This window comes from Hibiscus syriacus, unplaced genomic scaffold (genome assembly GCF_006381635.1).
Source record: "Hibiscus syriacus cultivar Baekdansim isolate YM2019G1 unplaced genomic scaffold, ASM638163v2 tig00007043_pilon, whole genome shotgun sequence".
In the NCBI taxonomy this organism is placed as follows: domain Eukaryota; kingdom Viridiplantae; phylum Streptophyta; class Magnoliopsida; order Malvales; family Malvaceae; genus Hibiscus; species Hibiscus syriacus.
The window spans coordinates 483,531-499,766 of NW_024062124.1; the positions used below are offsets into that span (position 1 = coordinate 483,531).

The following is a 16,236-nucleotide window of genomic DNA, read 5'->3' on the forward strand; positions in this document are numbered from 1 at the left end:
TGTAGCCGAAAATCCTAGCAGACCCTTGCCAAAATTGCGGAATACAGCGCCCGAGTCCACAAGGTATGAGGAAAGGACCGCGCCTCCAGGAACCTTGAATGTGAAACAGCTACACCACATCATGCTTTTTACATCAGGGCAAGGCCGATGATCACGATGGTCCCATGGATGTTAACCAGATTGCAGAGAAGTTCAGACTGGATGTCGCAAAGGTCCGAACGATCTTGCAATTCATATCCCTGCCTCCAGAGGACAACACTAACCCCAAAAAAACACTAAACAAAGAACGCCGACTTCCATTTTTCTCTTATTCACAAGTTGGATTTTGTGTTTGAATAAGGGTGCGGTGCTGGTTCATTTTAGAAGAAATTTTGAAGTTTATCAGTTGACATTAGTTTATATTCCTCTGCATGTAGAGGAACAGTTTAGAATGTTTTTGATGCTCTCTCTCTGATGGATACACTCTATTATGAATTTATGAAAAATACAACAGAAAGATGGCAGTTTTACAACGATGCTCATCTGATTCTCACAAAGCCTTGAAATTGGATAATAACACTTTAAATGATAGCTTCAAGAATCATTTTGGTTCTGCTATCGATCTAGCTCGATATGAACAAGTTCGCGTTGATTCAACATTCAAAGCTTTTCATAGATCATGCAACTATCTAGGAAAAAGAAATAGCATTTCCTTGTGTTTCAGGGGCATAAGAAGTTGCTCTGCATCTTTATCTGACAACTGATTTCTATAAACAATATCAAGTTGCTGTAAGAAATGACAATTGAATGTACTATGATAAACCCTTCCCCCCATTTTCTTACGAGGGCCTCTACAAAATCCAGGGAAAATGAATGAATGATGTAATAGATGAGAAGGAAAACAAAAATGAAAATCCGGGTCAGCCTCAAGTCAAAATGGACTCTAACCAATCTGATGTAAACTCGTAAGCCACAAATGTTACAGCACCGGCCGGCGCAGCTTTGATTGTTGATGGAACAATCCCCTTATATAGACCATGCCAACCCTCTGACTTCAGAATCCGATGTAAGGCATCAAACATGTTCCCGTAAGCACGATGTTCTACTCGGGCACCGTACTTGGGGTGCCGCTGCAATCCTTCAATCTGCAACCAGACTAACACTACAGTTACATGATTCATCACACTATTATTTAAAAAGATACAAGGAAAGAGATCTAACACCACAGCACAAGATCTAACAGAAACTAAAAAATTTATTGAATATTCAGAGACCGAGTGATGGTGCAATGTGAGTTTCAAGAAGCTCCGAGATGTACCTGGAACCTTTTCTTGACTACATCAAGCGGATGACAGACGAGTTTCGCACAAGTACTAGATGCTAGTCCACAAATGAGAAGTTGGAAACTTGAAAGGCTGTCATCCGTAGTCGACCTTGTATTTGACGATCTTAACCGGTTCCAAGCCTAAGATGATGACATAAACACCAAAACCATATGTCAGAAGAAAATATATATTCAATATTTTGAACCACAACTAAGCACGTCTCAAGAGCAAATCAAATTTTCAAATATATTCAAGAAATTTCATTTTATTCTGTCTTGAGTAAAATAACAAAAACCTGACCATGATCCAACGCTTAAATGTATCGTAGCTGCCAAATTGCAAGCCAGCATAAGGAATGATCTCAACCAGTGTCGGTGACAACCCAGCATACAATCCACTGAAGCCACGAGTTTCAAGTATATCAAATAGTGCCGATCTCATATTAGGATATACCTACGTGTAATTTGGAAAAGTCGAATAAATGAGCTACATTGAAGAAATTAAAGCCTTTGCAGGTAAGAAGTATGAGGATACAACGGGGGCTTGCATGCATAAGAAGTTTTCGCACATCACACTTTATGAGTTCAAGGATACAATTATAAAATTTTCCAAAGACCTTATGAACAAGTAATTATAGGGATTCAAAAATATATCTCCCACAAAAGAATGAAATGTTATCAAAGCAGAAAATGACATCACAGAATTATACAATTTAATACCTTAGGTTCACCTTGTGAAGCTAATAAAGTCCGTAGAAGATCAAAAGGATAAGATCCAACAGTAGCTGCACAGCCTGCTAATCCTCCACTGACATAAGACAGGTAGGGGCTTATATTAAGGTGATCCGCTGCACCGTCACAAAATCAAGACGTAAGAAACAACATAAAGCTATCATCTGAAACTATAAAAGTTAGATATTAAAATACCACATACAATAGTGGATATCGTATGCTTCTATATTAACTAGCTGATGTCAATACACAGCAAACCCGAAACTTATTACTTTTGATCAGAGCATAAGAAAAGACATTGGGCAATGTAAAGTACCTGAATTGGAAGAACCAGAAGCAAAAGTTTTCACTTTGTGTAACACCGCAAATTGTATAGCAGTATATGGCATAACCATAAGTAAGGCTGGGACATTACCTCGCCAAAAGCCCTGCCATAAACAAGCATAGTGAATTAGAGAACAAAGAAACAAATCTACCAGAATTCAGGAAAATCAGAAAACAGAAAAAGAAAAGGCTAACTAACAATGTGGTTAACTACGGAATTTAATAAGGTCTCTATATAAACCATTCACAAACATAACCAGGTAGGTAAATAAAAGAGGAAATAAACATACAAGTCTACAAGAAAATGGCCTTCATACCGGTAAACCCTCTTCTCTGAATATCTCCTTTGTTGCTTGAAACATTCCAGTATATTTTGATGATCCAGAAAGATCTTTCTGGATCAAAGACCATGATGATGTAGGCTCCAATTGAACCTATCAGCATAGGAATAAACTTCTTAATGCTTGCAACAAAGCATTAATATATCCTGACACATGCCCTAAGCTGAAATGAAAATTCTCATGAATGGTATATGAGATAACATCGAGGTTGCGTGTCATCATCATCATAAAATGAGGATAAAATTATGAAAACATGTTTAAGATAATCCTTTTTTTATTCTACATATTTATGATAATCAAACATGGAAAAAGGAGACAATTTGCTATGGTGAGAAAACAAGAATGAATAGCAAACTTTAATTGATTTTAGCTGTCTTATCTGATACCCAATGTCCTGAATGTTTATATACGCTTACTAAAAGACTCACTTTCATTTGTTCATTAGGCCAGCGTGAAACTAAGAAAGAAAGATGTGCCTAAGGCAGCACACAAGCAAACTGTGCAAGCTAAGAGGAAAAGGAGAGATGCCCACAATTACTACAAAAAGAGAGCCACCCCTACCATCTCTAAGGGGGGCCGTCACTTCGTTAGAAGATATGTCACATATGAAGATTATGCAGTCAGTATTTCAAGGGTGATTTTACACTAAGCATATTCGTCCAATGAGAAATTTCAAAGCCTATATATATATATATATTGAATAGTCTAGGAATGATTACGATGAAGTATTTATTTAGAATCTTTATTAGCCATTGACAACGTACATTTGCTACAGTCGAACTCACACCTGCTTGAACTCGGATAGAGAACAACATTCCCAATTACACTGAGGCAATCAATGGGTTCACCGTTCACCAAACACCCTACGAGACCTAACAACTTGTTCTCTAAGATTTTGCTAGGTAGCAAGGATGGCGAAAACTAGTAAAGCTACAAAGTAAACATATAATATGAATCCGAACCATTAGATTAACGAGTTATTGATCTTTTACCTCTTTCTATCAAAATCCCAGCAAGCAAAGCCTAAACACAGTTTAATTCATAGAAAATCAAAAACCCAGAAAGAATATCATAAATATAACAACATATACAGTAATCCCAATGCTTCATCATATTAAAACAAACAACAACAATGAAAATAATAACAATAAATAAAACCCCTTGTTCACCTGGAATCTTATCTTAATAACATCAAGAGGAGAAGTAACTGTCCGGGAAATGGCACCAGAAACGGAACCTGCAGTGGCATCGAGTAATGCCCTATTTAACTGCCCTGGTTCTTCCATTGCCAGAGCTTTGCCTTCTTTATTAGAAAAGGAAAAAAAAGGAAAACCCTTTCTTTTTAGGCACTCGCTTTCTGGAATTAGTCTTCCGAATTGAAAACCCAATTTTAAGAAGGGAGAAAAGAATTGGAATGAGAGAATGCAGGTGAAGAAGAAGAAGAAGAAGAAACGTAAAGGTAGCTGGAAATTGGGAATGGGCGGAGCGCGTGAAAGGTTACCGTCGTATTAAAACTACTTTTCGAAGGAAAATTAAAGAGAAGAAAACAGATAAAGGAATGAGTTTTCTCTTTTTGCCGCCTTACTGAATTGTGGGAGCGGCTAGTCCATGCGAAAACTGAGAACACATAAGGAACACTGTAAGAATTACAGACACTCAAGCTTGAGAGAATTTTCGGTTATATATATATATTCAAATTAAAAAAAATTTAAAAAAGAACCTTTTTTTAACTTTAAATTAAAAAATGTTAAATTTACTGTAAAACTTTTCTGTTAATCAATACAAATGTTCTGTATTTTTCATTTTACAAGCTTGTATTTATCATTTTTACAACCTCTATACTAGAAGAATCTATTTGTTATGCCAGCTCACCTATGTAGTTATAACCATTTTAACAATTTGACTAATATTTGTTTTATTGGTTAACAAAAAAAGAACTTTATTATTGAAATCTATTGATTAATTATTGTAAACCAATTCTCATCCATTGGTTCAACAAAAACAGTAAATTTATACCTTTATCTAAATCAAATCGATAAATTATATCTTATCGTTTGAAGTAGGATGATAAATGGGTATAATTTCATAGATTTTGTATTGTATTCGTTTTAATTGGGACAGAGATGAGTATAATTTTAGTAAGTAGTAAGCGTGTGTGAATATAAAAAAGTTATATCCGTCATAGGTAATAGGTAGTAGATAGGTGATAGATTTGAGACCTTATCCGCCCGTTCCACATCCGCCCGCAACTAATTATCTACTATATAAATTTTAGATCATTATGAATTTAAATATAATTTGAGTGTTAACCAATAAAACAAATATTAGCCAAGTTGTTAAAATGGTTATAACTGCATAGGTGAGCTGGCATAACAAATAGATTCTTCTAGTATGGAGGTTGTAAAAATGATAAATATAGGCTTGTGAAATGAAAAATACAGAACATTTGTATTGATTAACAGAAAAGTTTTACAGTAAATCTAACATGGTATCAGGCTGGTGGTGAGATAGGTGATACAGACGTATCATCGGCGACGCTGCAAAAGATCTTCACCAACAAACGACTCAGTGTCGTCTTGGATGAACACAACTTTCTCTTATGGAAACAACAAGTGCTTCTGGCGGTTCGTAGTCATCGCCTGGAAAAACTTCTCACTGGTGCTGTCACTCCTCCTCCGGCAACAGTGGTTCTGGGAAATGGTACGGTTGGTGAAAATGAAGAATATGAAATATTTGTTGCACAAGACAGTGCACTTGCTTCATGGCTTATGTACACTATAAGCCCGTCGATCCTTCCCCACTTGGTTGGAGCTGATACGATTACACAGGTATGGGCTACGGTCACTAAGTATTTTTCCAGCAAGTCAACAACGACGATAATGAATCTTCATTATCGTTTGAAAGCAGTTCGTAAAGGTTAAATGAGCATGCGAACGTTCATATCTCAGGTCAAGGAGCTTTGTGATGCTCTTGCCGCGTGTGGTTCTCCGGTGACCGAGTATGAGCAAGTGATGACCATTTTGAACGGTCTTCTATCGAAGTACCGACCGTTTATTGCTGTTATCACTGCTAGCAGAGAACCTTTCACGTTGGATGGTGTTATGTCTGTGTTGCTTGATGCAGAATTACAACAAAAGGGTTTTGAGGAGGCTGATAGCTTGACGATCAGCGCAAATCTTGCGAACCTTCAGGTTTCTGACGTGCCGGTGAATGGGGTTGTTCATTCAACTGGATCATCTCCTAGTTTTTATGCTTATCGCCAGGGTGGTCGAGGTCGTGGTAAGCCTCGGATTCAATGTCAACTTTGTGGGGAAATTGGTCACTTAGTGAACCGTTGCTGGTATAGGTTCGACCAAAATTTTCAAGGGGTCTCTGCGGGGCGCTCTTCTTCGACTGTCAATCCAGCTGCTCATTCTTGTGTTTTTTCCTCATCACCTGCGTGTGGCTGTCAAGGAGTGTGGGATTCCAATGCTACAGTAGTTGCGACTGAATGTGCTCATAAGTCCAATATGGGTAGTTGTGGTGTTGCTCGATCATCTGGGAAATGGATTGTCGATTCAGGTGCCACCCATCATGTGACGTCGGATGTAGATAATGTTGTTGGTCGAGAGGAGTATAACGGACATGGTAAGCTTGTGGTTGGTAATGGTAACGACTTATCTATTTCCAGCATTGGTCATTCTTGTTTATATGGCCGTGATCGTTCTTTAACGTTAAATAATTTACTTCATGTTCCTCATATATCGAAGAACTTAGTATCAGTTTCTAAGCTTGCCAAAGATAACCGCATATTTCTTGAATTTCATGCTCATAGATGTGTAGTTCGGGATGAAGCTACAAGAGCGGTGCTACTTGAAGGATGTGAGAAAGATGGTCTCTATGAGTTTGAATCTATCTTGCTAAGGAATAATGATCATGCCGAGTGTAATGTAGCTCGTGGGGTTGTTGATTTTCACTTATGGCACAACCGATTAGGACATCCTTCTCGGGATACATTACTCAAAGTGTGTAGAGAATGTAATGTTGATACAACTTTGGTTAATGATGAATTTGTTTGCGTTGCTTGTCACTCTGGCAAAAGCCATTCTCTACCTTTTTCTCCATCTGTTAATACTTATACCAAGCCATTTCACTTAATATTTGTGGATCTATGGGGGCCTCCTCACGTTGTGTCCAATGGATATCGATACTATATGTCGTGTGTTGATGCATGTACCAGGTATAATTGGGTTTATCTGTTAAAAGAGAAGTCTCAAGCTTTGTATGCCTTCAAATTGTTCCAACGATTAATTCGTGTACAGTTTAATAAGGAAATAAAGGAAGTTCAGAGTGATTGGGGTGGAGAGTTTCGTCCTTTCACTAAAGCTCTTCAAGAACTCGGGATACGTCATCGACTCACTTGCCCTCACACGTCTCAACAAAATGGAATTGTTGAGTGTAAACATCGTCACATTGTTGAAATGGCTCTTACGCTTCTTGCTCAGGCCTCATTACCACTAAAGTATTGGTCATATGCTATTGTTACGGCAGTTTATTTGATCAACAGATTGCCTACAAAAGTTCTACACGGCTCGACTCCGTTCAGCAAGTTATTTGGTAAAAATCCGAGTTATGAACACCTACGTGTCTTTGGATGTCGTTGTTTCCCATATCTTAGGTCGTTTCAGTCACACAAGCTTGCTTTTCGGTCATAAGCTTGCACTTATGCATGGACGAATATTTATTTCTCGACACGTTAAGTTTGACGAGGGCACTTTTCCTTTTGCAGGACAGGTTATAGAGTCGATTCCTGCTTCCACTACGATGTCCTTGATGCCATACACCAAGATTGTTCAGGTTCCAGGCACTCAACAACTAAATCGTGTTCTTGCTCCAGCTACGTTGCACGACAATCCTGGTTATGGTTCAAGTGGAACTTCGGTATTTTCTCTCCCGGTTGCAAATGCATATGATAACATGGGACAAGCGAATATGATGCCCACAAATTCAGTTGTTCAAACTCACTCGTCTGATGACTTACAAACAATACATGCGACTGAAAATTCAGAAGCTAGTTCTAGTAATTCACTTCAAGGGTCATCAACTTTTGTTCCACCTGAAGCTGCTGCTACGGGTACAGTATATGGACCTCTTCCTTCCATGTCCAATATCCATCCTATGGTTACCAGGAGTAAAGTTGGCACTTTTAAACCGAAAGCTTTCTCTGTAAATTCTATGATCGATGGCGATGAATCAGTGTCAATTCAACAAGCTTTGCTCTCACCCATATGGAAGGAGGCTGTTATGACTGAATACAATGCGCTGGTTCAAAATGGCACTTGGCGATTAGTTTCGTTACCTCATGGTCGGACGGCTATCGGATGTAAATGGTTGTTCTGAATTAAAAATAATGTTGATGGGTCAGTTGCACGACATAAAGCCAGACTTGTAGCAAAAGGCTTTGCTCAAGTTCCTGGTCAGGACTTCCACGACACCTTTAGTCCTGTCATCAAACCGTCCACAGTTAAGGTAGTTTTATCATTAGCCGTGATGCATGGGTGGAAGTTGCGACAAGTCAACATCAACAATGCTTTTCTCAATGGGGAACTCAATGAAGAAGTGTACATGATGCAACCACCGGGATTTGAAAAATCTACAGTCGATGGCTCTCAATTGGTATGCAAGTTGGAGAAAGCGTTGTATGGTCTCAAACAGGCTCCTCGCAGCTGGTATGCAAAGTTACGAACCTTCTTAATTCGAATTGGTTTCAATGGTACTCAGGCTGATGCCTCATTGTTTATTCGTCGACTTGGTGACAAGATGGTATATGTTCTTATATACGTTGATGACATTATCATCACGGGTCATGATGATGAGGATGTTGCACAAGTGGTGATGCTATTAGGTAATGAATTCTCTCTAAAAGATTTAGGGGAATTGAATTTCTTTTTGGGATTGGAAGTTACACGAAATGATCAGAAGTTAGTTCTACTACAAAATAAGTTCATTCTTGAGTTGCTTGACAAAGCTGGAATGCGTGGTGCTCATTCGGTGCCAACACCAATGGTTTTATCACCAAAATTAAGTAAGAATGGTGGAAGTCTATTACCAGATGCTCAAATGTATAGAAGTGTCGTGGGGGCTCTATTATATCTCAATCATACACGTCCGGACATTGTTTTTAGTGTAAATCGCGTGGCTCAATATATGCATGCCCCGTGTGAACAACATTGGATAGCCGTGAAGCGTATCCTTCGTTATCTCAGTGGCACTTTGGATTATGGATTAATATTCCATAAAAAATAACACTGGAATTCAACTTGAAGCATTTGCCGATGCTGACTGGGCAGGCAACATTGATGATCGTCGTTCCATTTCTGGATTTTGTGTGTTCTTTGGCGGAAATCTGGTATCTTGGTCGTCTAAACGACAACACTCAGTCTCAAGGTCCAGCACTGAAGCAGAGTATCGTGGGATTGCAGAAGCTGTTACTGATGTTGTGTGGCTTACAGCTTTGCTCAAAGATATGGGTATAGTGTGCTCTAGTCAGCCTGTCATTTGGAGCGACAATACTAGTGCTATTGCCATGAGCGCAAACCCAGTGTTTCATTCACGTTCGAAACATGTTGAGTTGGATTTACATTTCATTCGGGAAAAGGTTGCTGCTGGTGATGTTGCAGTTAATTATGTTCCTGCCTCACATCAATGTGCAGATGGTTTAACCAAACCCTTGTCAAGAGCTTATTTTTCTATGTTTCGCGAAAGGATGCATGTCTATGGAGGTGATGTTGAAGCCGTAGAAAGTAGGGAGAATGTTAACCAATAAAACAAATATTAGCCAAGTTGTTAAAATGGTTATAACTGCATAGGTGAGCTGGCATAACAAATAGATTCTTCTAGTATGGAGGTTGTAAAAATGATAAATACATGCTTGTGAAATGAAAAATACAGAATATTTGTATTGATTAACAGAAAAGTTTTACAGTAAATCTAACATTGAGAGACTAATTTATAAATCTTAAAATTTTATAGGATGAGTTATAATTTAACCAAAAAAAAAATTTAAAGTCAATTTTCAATTTATAGAATCAATTTTTCTTTGTTAGACCAGTGAGCGTCGCCTTCGTTCGTGCTTTTCTTTTAGCCGTAGTCTTCTTTTGTAAGTTTTTTTCGTCTATTTTTATGTATGTTTTGCTGAACATGTTTGTTTTTATGTTTTATTACTTATGTAAGTTATAAGGTTGTTATCATGTGGGTATGAACGGGTATGAGATAGGTGATGGATATTTAGTTGAGTAATGTGTGTGAGGATATATTTGATAATGTATTCTTGTGGACGAATGTAGATTTAAAAAATTGATAAACTACTCGGTGTGAAAGTGTTTCCTCTATGAGAGTGTGAAGAGAAGTGGCATAATCGCAAATATATATGAATATCAGTGTCTTTCTCTTACTAACAATCCGTTATAATCCCAAATCTTGCCCTTCTTTCCCCTCGCTGCTTCGGCGAAATTTGAAAACTAGAAGACCTCAAAAATGGGAAGCTCTAGATTCTTCTCCCGCTTCCTCGCCATTTGCACAATCCTGGCCTTACACGTGGCGGTTTCTTCCTCGTCTCCCACCCTCTATCTCCTAGGCAACTATTTTCTTCCGGTTAAACCGGAGTGCCGCGGATCCATCTCCGAGTGCCTAATGCTAACCGGGGAGGAATCTTCGGGATTTGACGCCGAATTCGCCGTGGACTCCGAGATCAACAGGCGCATTTTAGCGGCGACTCGTTACATCAGCTATGGTGCGCTGAGGAGGAACACGATGCTCTGCTAACGACGTGGCGCGTCATATTACAACTGCCGACTGGGAGCTCAGGCTAATCCTTACTCACGCGGCTGTAGTAGAATTACACACTGTCGGCGTTAGATTTATTGTTATCCTTTTAATTAAAAGATTTATTGGGTTTAAGTGTATCTTATATTTGATTAATAATTATGTGTATTTTTTTTTCAAATATTTCCTAAAATTTTGTTAACTGCGTTCTCATATATATAAAAGTTGTAATATGTTGTTTTATATAAAAATAAATCAAATATATTTATAAAATCTTATGAAATATGAAAATTGTAATAAAAATATATTCAAAATTAAATGTCAGTTTCTTACTAAATTAAATGATAATTTTATTTCTCGTCTTAAGCCGATTGTTTCGAGTCTTTTAATTATTTGTATTGCACCAGTAATTTATATTATTTAATATTTTTTTTGGCTATACTCCAGCTTTAAAATTTGTTGTGATTAATCTGGATTGATTTAGTCGCACATTTTGTTATGGTGAGTGAATCTCTCAGTGGAGATTTTATGCATACCGAAAGATTCGAACCTAAAATTTTACTTAAATGATATCAAACTGTTTACTACTTGAATCAATCTTGTTAGTATTTATTTTTTCATATTGATTTTTGTGGCACTGAATTTCTTTTTCTAAAGAGATTTCAGACAACAAATGGCCAGAAAGGATTGCTCCTTGACAAGGTCCAATTCACCGGAGAGTGGGCTACTCTGTCGGCACCGCAGTTGACATACAAGACCTTGAAGCTCGGGTCGTTGGCCAAGACCGTGTGAGCCTCATTGACTAACAAGCCGATGACAAAAATGTCCTCTCTTCTGATGGCAAGGCGATTAACAATGGAAATGACATCTCCTTCGATGATTACTTGCTGCCATCCATTTTCGATGGCTAATCTAAATCTGTGGATAAAAGCCACCGCTTCAGTTGATTCTGGAGTATTTGGGGGATCGAGTTTACGAGCTACTCCACAAACATCCGTACCATGTAGGTCTCAAGCAACGACTCCCATGACTGCCTCATTAGAGCTTGCTAGGAACGCTCCATCCAGTTGATTTTGATGAAATCAGTGTGGACGAGTCTAACCTAGAACCTGTGTTCTTTGGGAAGTGCTCACCAAATCTCTCATTTTGGAATTTATTTCTCCAAATTCAGCAGTAATAATCCAAGCAGCGTTAACAACTTGTTTGTCCTTTTCCCAGTCCTCATCATGCTCCCATCTGTTCCGACGATTCCGGATATTCCACACAAGAATCAGCAATCTTATGAAGCTCTCTCGGTCCAGAGCAGAAGCAACCATCTCAAACCAGTCAAGACATGAAGAACCTTGCCAATCAATGACTGATCCTTGAAGACCAGACAACAATAGAACGGAACGTGACTTGGGGGGCAATTTTTAAGTGCGTGCAAGGAGGTTTCCGATTCCGAATTATAGAGGGGACAAACACCATTAGACAAAGTTGCTTCAAGGAGCTTCTCGCCAGTGGGTAGAGCATCGTGGCAACATCTCCAGCCAAAAATTCTAATTTTGGAAACAGCTTCCGAACGGTGTCTTTTTTCATCAGGATCTAGTTGCACCCCGACTTAGTTGAATAACACTATGTATTATGATGTTCCCAATGAGCATGTCTTCTGGTGTTGGGGAAATCATGGTGTTGAGAACTTTGTCAGCACCCTCTTGAGGAAGGACAACCCTAACTTTTGACTCCTCCCATCGGGGCTGATCAATCTTCATGAACTTGATGCAACTAATGGGGTTCTCCACATTCTCTGAATATCCAGTGGAGAGTTGAACCGGCACCTCCCCAACGATCGAGAAAAATTCGGGCTTTTCCTTTGAAGCCAACCCTCCAAAGCAGACCTTCTTTCAACACTTCTTTCGCCTTATAAAGGCTTGTCCATGCGTAAGAGGCTCATTCTCCCAGCTTCGCTTCCAAAAAACACGAGATAGGAAAGTACTTTGCTTTGAAGACATGAAATGACAGTGAGTTTGGGTCTTGGACAAACTTCCATACTTGATTTTCCAGAAAAGTAAAATTAAAGGATTTGAGATCCCTAAAACCCATTCCGCCACCCCTTTTTGCTCTACAGATTATATCCCATGAAACAAAAGCCCAATCTTTTTTGTCATGTTTACCGGACCATCAGTACGCCCGGATATGCTGAGTAATCACATCCACCACTCTATCTGACAACAAATAACATGACATCGCATAAGTTGGGAGGGCTTGAGCGACTGACTTGAGGAACACTTCTCGGCCTCGGAACGAGAGGAGATTTTTTGTCCATCTTTGGATTCTCTTGATCGTTTTGTCCTTGACAAACCCAAAAGCATTCATCTTGTTTCTCCCCGGTAATCCGAGGTAATTTTCGGGGTCTTTCTCGGTTACTCCAAATTCATCAAAATAATCCATCGATGTTCTTGTAATGTATTCGAACTGAATTAGCGGTGAACACATATTGACCTAACATTTATACGCTCCTAATGTACGTCATGCGTCCAAAATGATCGCATGCTTCTTCTTGCACATATATAATTAGCTGAAAATGTATTATTCCATCACTAAAAAACGAAGTGGAGGAAACAAGAGTCGACATTCCTACTCAGAAATCATGTAAAAAAAACATCATTTACATGACAATTTCAATGCTCATAGCATTATTCTATCGTGAAGAAGAAGAAGAAACAACTTTGATCATGGACTGAGCTTGAATGGTTGACAAATTCTTCTCGCAAAAGCTTTGCCAAGCCTCCCCAGGATTCGATTTTTCGTTCTCCGTAAATGCTTTGTATACAGAAAACACAATGCTTCTCGCTGCTTCTCTGGCCTCTGGTAATCTGTCATTCAACAGGTCGGAAGCCATTTGCAGCAACAAAACCAACCCGAACTCTCCGATTTCTTCGGATCCCTGCAATATCCGATGCGTTAGATGATGTTCAAACATTTTACAAATGCAAAACATTAGCTTTACCATCTTTGAAACGGAATTGGAAATGGAAACTGCAGCTTTGGCTCGGACTCTGAGGTTGCCATGGTTAACAAATCCGTGAAGCCGGTGAAGAAGAGGTAAAGGAGCAATGGAGTTAACCAGCACCGTCAGCGATTTATCGGCTTCTTCGCACACGAACTTCTTGTCTTGAGAAGCTTTCAATAACAACTGCAGTAACTGTAAATCCACACCGCAAGATTAAAATCATTTCCAACACATGAATACGAAAATTCGAAAAGCTGAAAAGAGAGATGATAATCAGGGTCAATTTGGGTTACCCACCAACTGATCAAATGCACTAGAATCAGTAGAATCGAGCAGCTTTTCACCAAAGGCATCGAAGATATCCAAAGCAGCCATAATCGAAGTCTTGCAAAGAGCACTTCTCGGGTTCTTCATTGCCTTTACAATCACCAACATCACCTTCTCTCTGGCATTTTCACAAACACTTTATCGGTTTAATATACATGGGTTTGGCATACACTAAAAGAAAGGGAAACTTACAGGATTGGAAGCAGTAAACCGGAGTGATATATAGCGAAACGCCTAACAAAATTCAATAACTCGCAAACCGTTACCCAATCCTTTGAATCTAACCCTTCAACCAACCTCTAAAATTTTCAAAATAAACAAACAAAACGATCAGAATCATGAAACCTTGAAAAGGGCTTACTTTTTCAAGTATAATTGGATTACCTGGATGTTTGATTCTGGGTCTTCAAAGGGTTTGAGATTCTCGGAAGCACTGTAATCGACAGAAGCATCAACCGGTTGCGACAAAGGAGCTTTGTTCTCGTCATTTAGGCCAACCTCGGGAGCTCTTTTCTGGGTTTGAATCGACACTTTGGCATGTTTCTTGAGTCTGGGATTGTCCGGTGAGATGGGCAGTGCGTTATCTATGGGTCGCAAAGCCATTACTTTTGAGAAGAAAACGAGAGTAAATCTATGATCTAGAAATAAATTGATTCAAAGCTATGAGAAAGGATTTTGAGGCAGAATTTGAATTTTAAAAGGGTTTGAGAAATTGAATTTGCTTTCTGATTCGGGGAAAAGGGCGGAAAGGGTTAAAGAGCGTTTCGAAAATTCAAATTTTGAAGAAAGTACGTAAAGGAGACGTTAGACTCCATGTACTAACGGTCGATTAAAGCGTTTGTCTCTTACATCAGCATGGATTTTCAATCAATATAGTATTGAATTAGTATTTTTTTCATTTTAAACATTAATGTATTTATGTTTATATTATTAAATAGGGTAAAGTACACAAATGATTCCTCAACTATAGAATGCTACTTTGTTGAGTCTCTCCACTATTCAAAGATACAAAATGGTCATCTAACTGTAGAACATTGCTTTGTTGAGTCCTCCTAATATTAAAAGTTACAAAACATTCACTTGACTATTCACTGTGCTCCAAACTCATCATTTCCCATTAAAAATATGATGACAGTTTGAGCTGGACGTTAACATGTTTAAATGAGATATGATACAATCTGATCTTAGAATCTCAAACAATTATTATATTTTAGTTAGTATGTTAATGTTTAGATCAAACTTTCATCAATTTTTTAACAAAAAAATACGAGTTTGAAACACAATGAATAGTTAGATGACCATTTTATAACTTTTAATAGTCGATGGGCTCAATAAAACAACGTCCTATAATCAATAGATCGTTTTGTAACTTTTAATAGTCAAGATACTCAATAAAATAACACCATATTGCTCGGTTAATTCAGATTGTGTTTTGCAAATGTTCATTTTTGAAACAACCCTCCTAATTCAATTAAATCCATTTGCAAATACCAAGGATCGAACCCCTAATATTATTTAAAAAATCTAGTGTCTCATCCTATTAGACCAACTAGTTGTTGGTAACTTTGGTTTTGACTTCAATTCTACTAATAGGTTGTTAAAATTCAATCCACGATTATTTTGATGGTGTTGTTGATGCCTAGAATAATATCGTTTAAGGTACTAAATTTTAGGATGCATCACTTGTGCTATTAAACTTTTAAACTGTTCACTTTTAGGCACTACACTTTTTTTATCGTCAGTGGTTGTGAATCGTCGATCATTATCGTCATCATTCATGACAAGATCAATATCAAAACATTCACATTTCACTCATCTTTCTTGTAGGATTGATTTTCAACAAAACTTACTCAAACTTAATGAAATTATTTTAGATAACAAAATAAACATTTGAGACGAGGTAAACAGCAATCCAGACTTCAACAAAGAAAAAGAAATAGCCCAATTTATGAGCACCTCTCTTCCATATATTCGATAAAATAGGAAGTTTTGTTTTTGGATAATTAAGCTTTATTACCCAAAATAACAGATCCCTGCTACAAAACAATACATCAGGATGTCAAAAGAATGGGGAACCTATTTACAAACAAAATTAAGCAATACCCCAATTACGACATAGATATAAATTGATGCTATCGTTTATATTGATGAACCTATCACTTAAAACAATCCCTACAATCATCTTAACGTTATTGACGATTTCCTCATTACTTCGGCTTTTCCCTGTAAAAACCTTCGATTTCGTTCCTCCCAAATGGTGTAATTAAAACCGCACCAAGAGAGTCTCAAAATAGTCGAAATCAAGGACTTACCCTTCCAAGAAGATGCTGCCCATTCCAGCAGATCAGACCATGAGGAGAAAGCAGAATTTAACCCGGACAGTTGGAGCAGAGAACTCCAAATGGAAGCTGAAA

At 38.1% G+C, this 16,236-nt stretch overlaps 2 protein-coding genes, 1 long non-coding RNA gene and 1 pseudogene across 3 annotated transcripts; 2 read left to right on the plus strand and 2 right to left on the minus strand.

Moving 5' to 3' along the window:
- Positions 1-564: 564 nt before the first annotated feature.
- On the minus strand, positions 565-4,132 carry LOC120201224 (mitochondrial thiamine diphosphate carrier 2-like). Its single transcript, XM_039201885.1, has 7 exons — positions 3,870-4,132; positions 2,677-2,793; positions 2,352-2,463; positions 2,024-2,151; positions 1,605-1,757; positions 1,298-1,444; positions 565-1,124 (listed from the first exon to the last, which is right to left on the minus strand). The coding sequence occupies exons 1-7, from the start codon at positions 3,984-3,986 to the stop codon at positions 906-908; spliced, it is 993 nt and encodes a 330-aa protein (XP_039057816.1). The 5' UTR covers positions 3,987-4,132; the 3' UTR covers positions 565-905.
- LOC120201227 lies at positions 3,152-12,386 on the plus strand. Its single transcript, XR_005523632.1, has 3 exons — positions 3,152-3,286; positions 7,528-7,530; positions 12,376-12,386. It is a non-coding gene; the product is annotated as an uncharacterized LOC120201227 (long non-coding RNA).
- On the plus strand, positions 10,155-10,596 carry LOC120201226 (annotated as a pseudogene).
- Positions 12,387-13,168: 782 nt separating the features above from the next.
- Positions 13,169-14,601, minus strand: LOC120201190 (TOG array regulator of axonemal microtubules protein 1-like). Its single transcript, XM_039201847.1, has 5 exons — positions 14,207-14,601; positions 14,015-14,121; positions 13,793-13,940; positions 13,493-13,687; positions 13,169-13,429 (listed from the first exon to the last, which is right to left on the minus strand). The coding sequence occupies exons 1-5, from the start codon at positions 14,423-14,425 to the stop codon at positions 13,184-13,186; spliced, it is 915 nt and encodes a 304-aa protein (XP_039057778.1). The 5' UTR covers positions 14,426-14,601; the 3' UTR covers positions 13,169-13,183.
- Positions 14,602-16,236: the final 1,635 nt, after the last annotated feature.

Coding starts and splice junctions, on each gene's coding strand:
- LOC120201224 (XM_039201885.1), bottom strand. CDS start 3,986: ATGGAAGAACCAGGGCAGTTAAATAGGGCATTACTCGATGCCACTGCA. Junction 2,794..3,869: donor TTATTAAGATAAGATTCCAG/GTGAACAAGGGG, acceptor CTATGCTGATAG/GTTCAATTGGAGCCTACATC. Junction 1,445..1,604: donor CATTTAAGCGTTGGATCATG/GTCAGGTTTTTG, acceptor TCATCATCTTAG/GCTTGGAACCGGTTAAGATC.
- LOC120201190 (XM_039201847.1), bottom strand. CDS start 14,425: ATGGCTTTGCGACCCATAGATAACGCACTGCCCATCTCACCGGACAAT. Junction 13,688..13,792: donor CTAGTGCATTTGATCAGTTG/GTGGGTAACCCA, acceptor GTGGATTTACAG/TTACTGCAGTTGTTATTGAA. Junction 13,430..13,492: donor CCAATTCCGTTTCAAAGATG/GTAAAGCTAATG, acceptor CGGATATTGCAG/GGATCCGAAGAAATCGGAGA.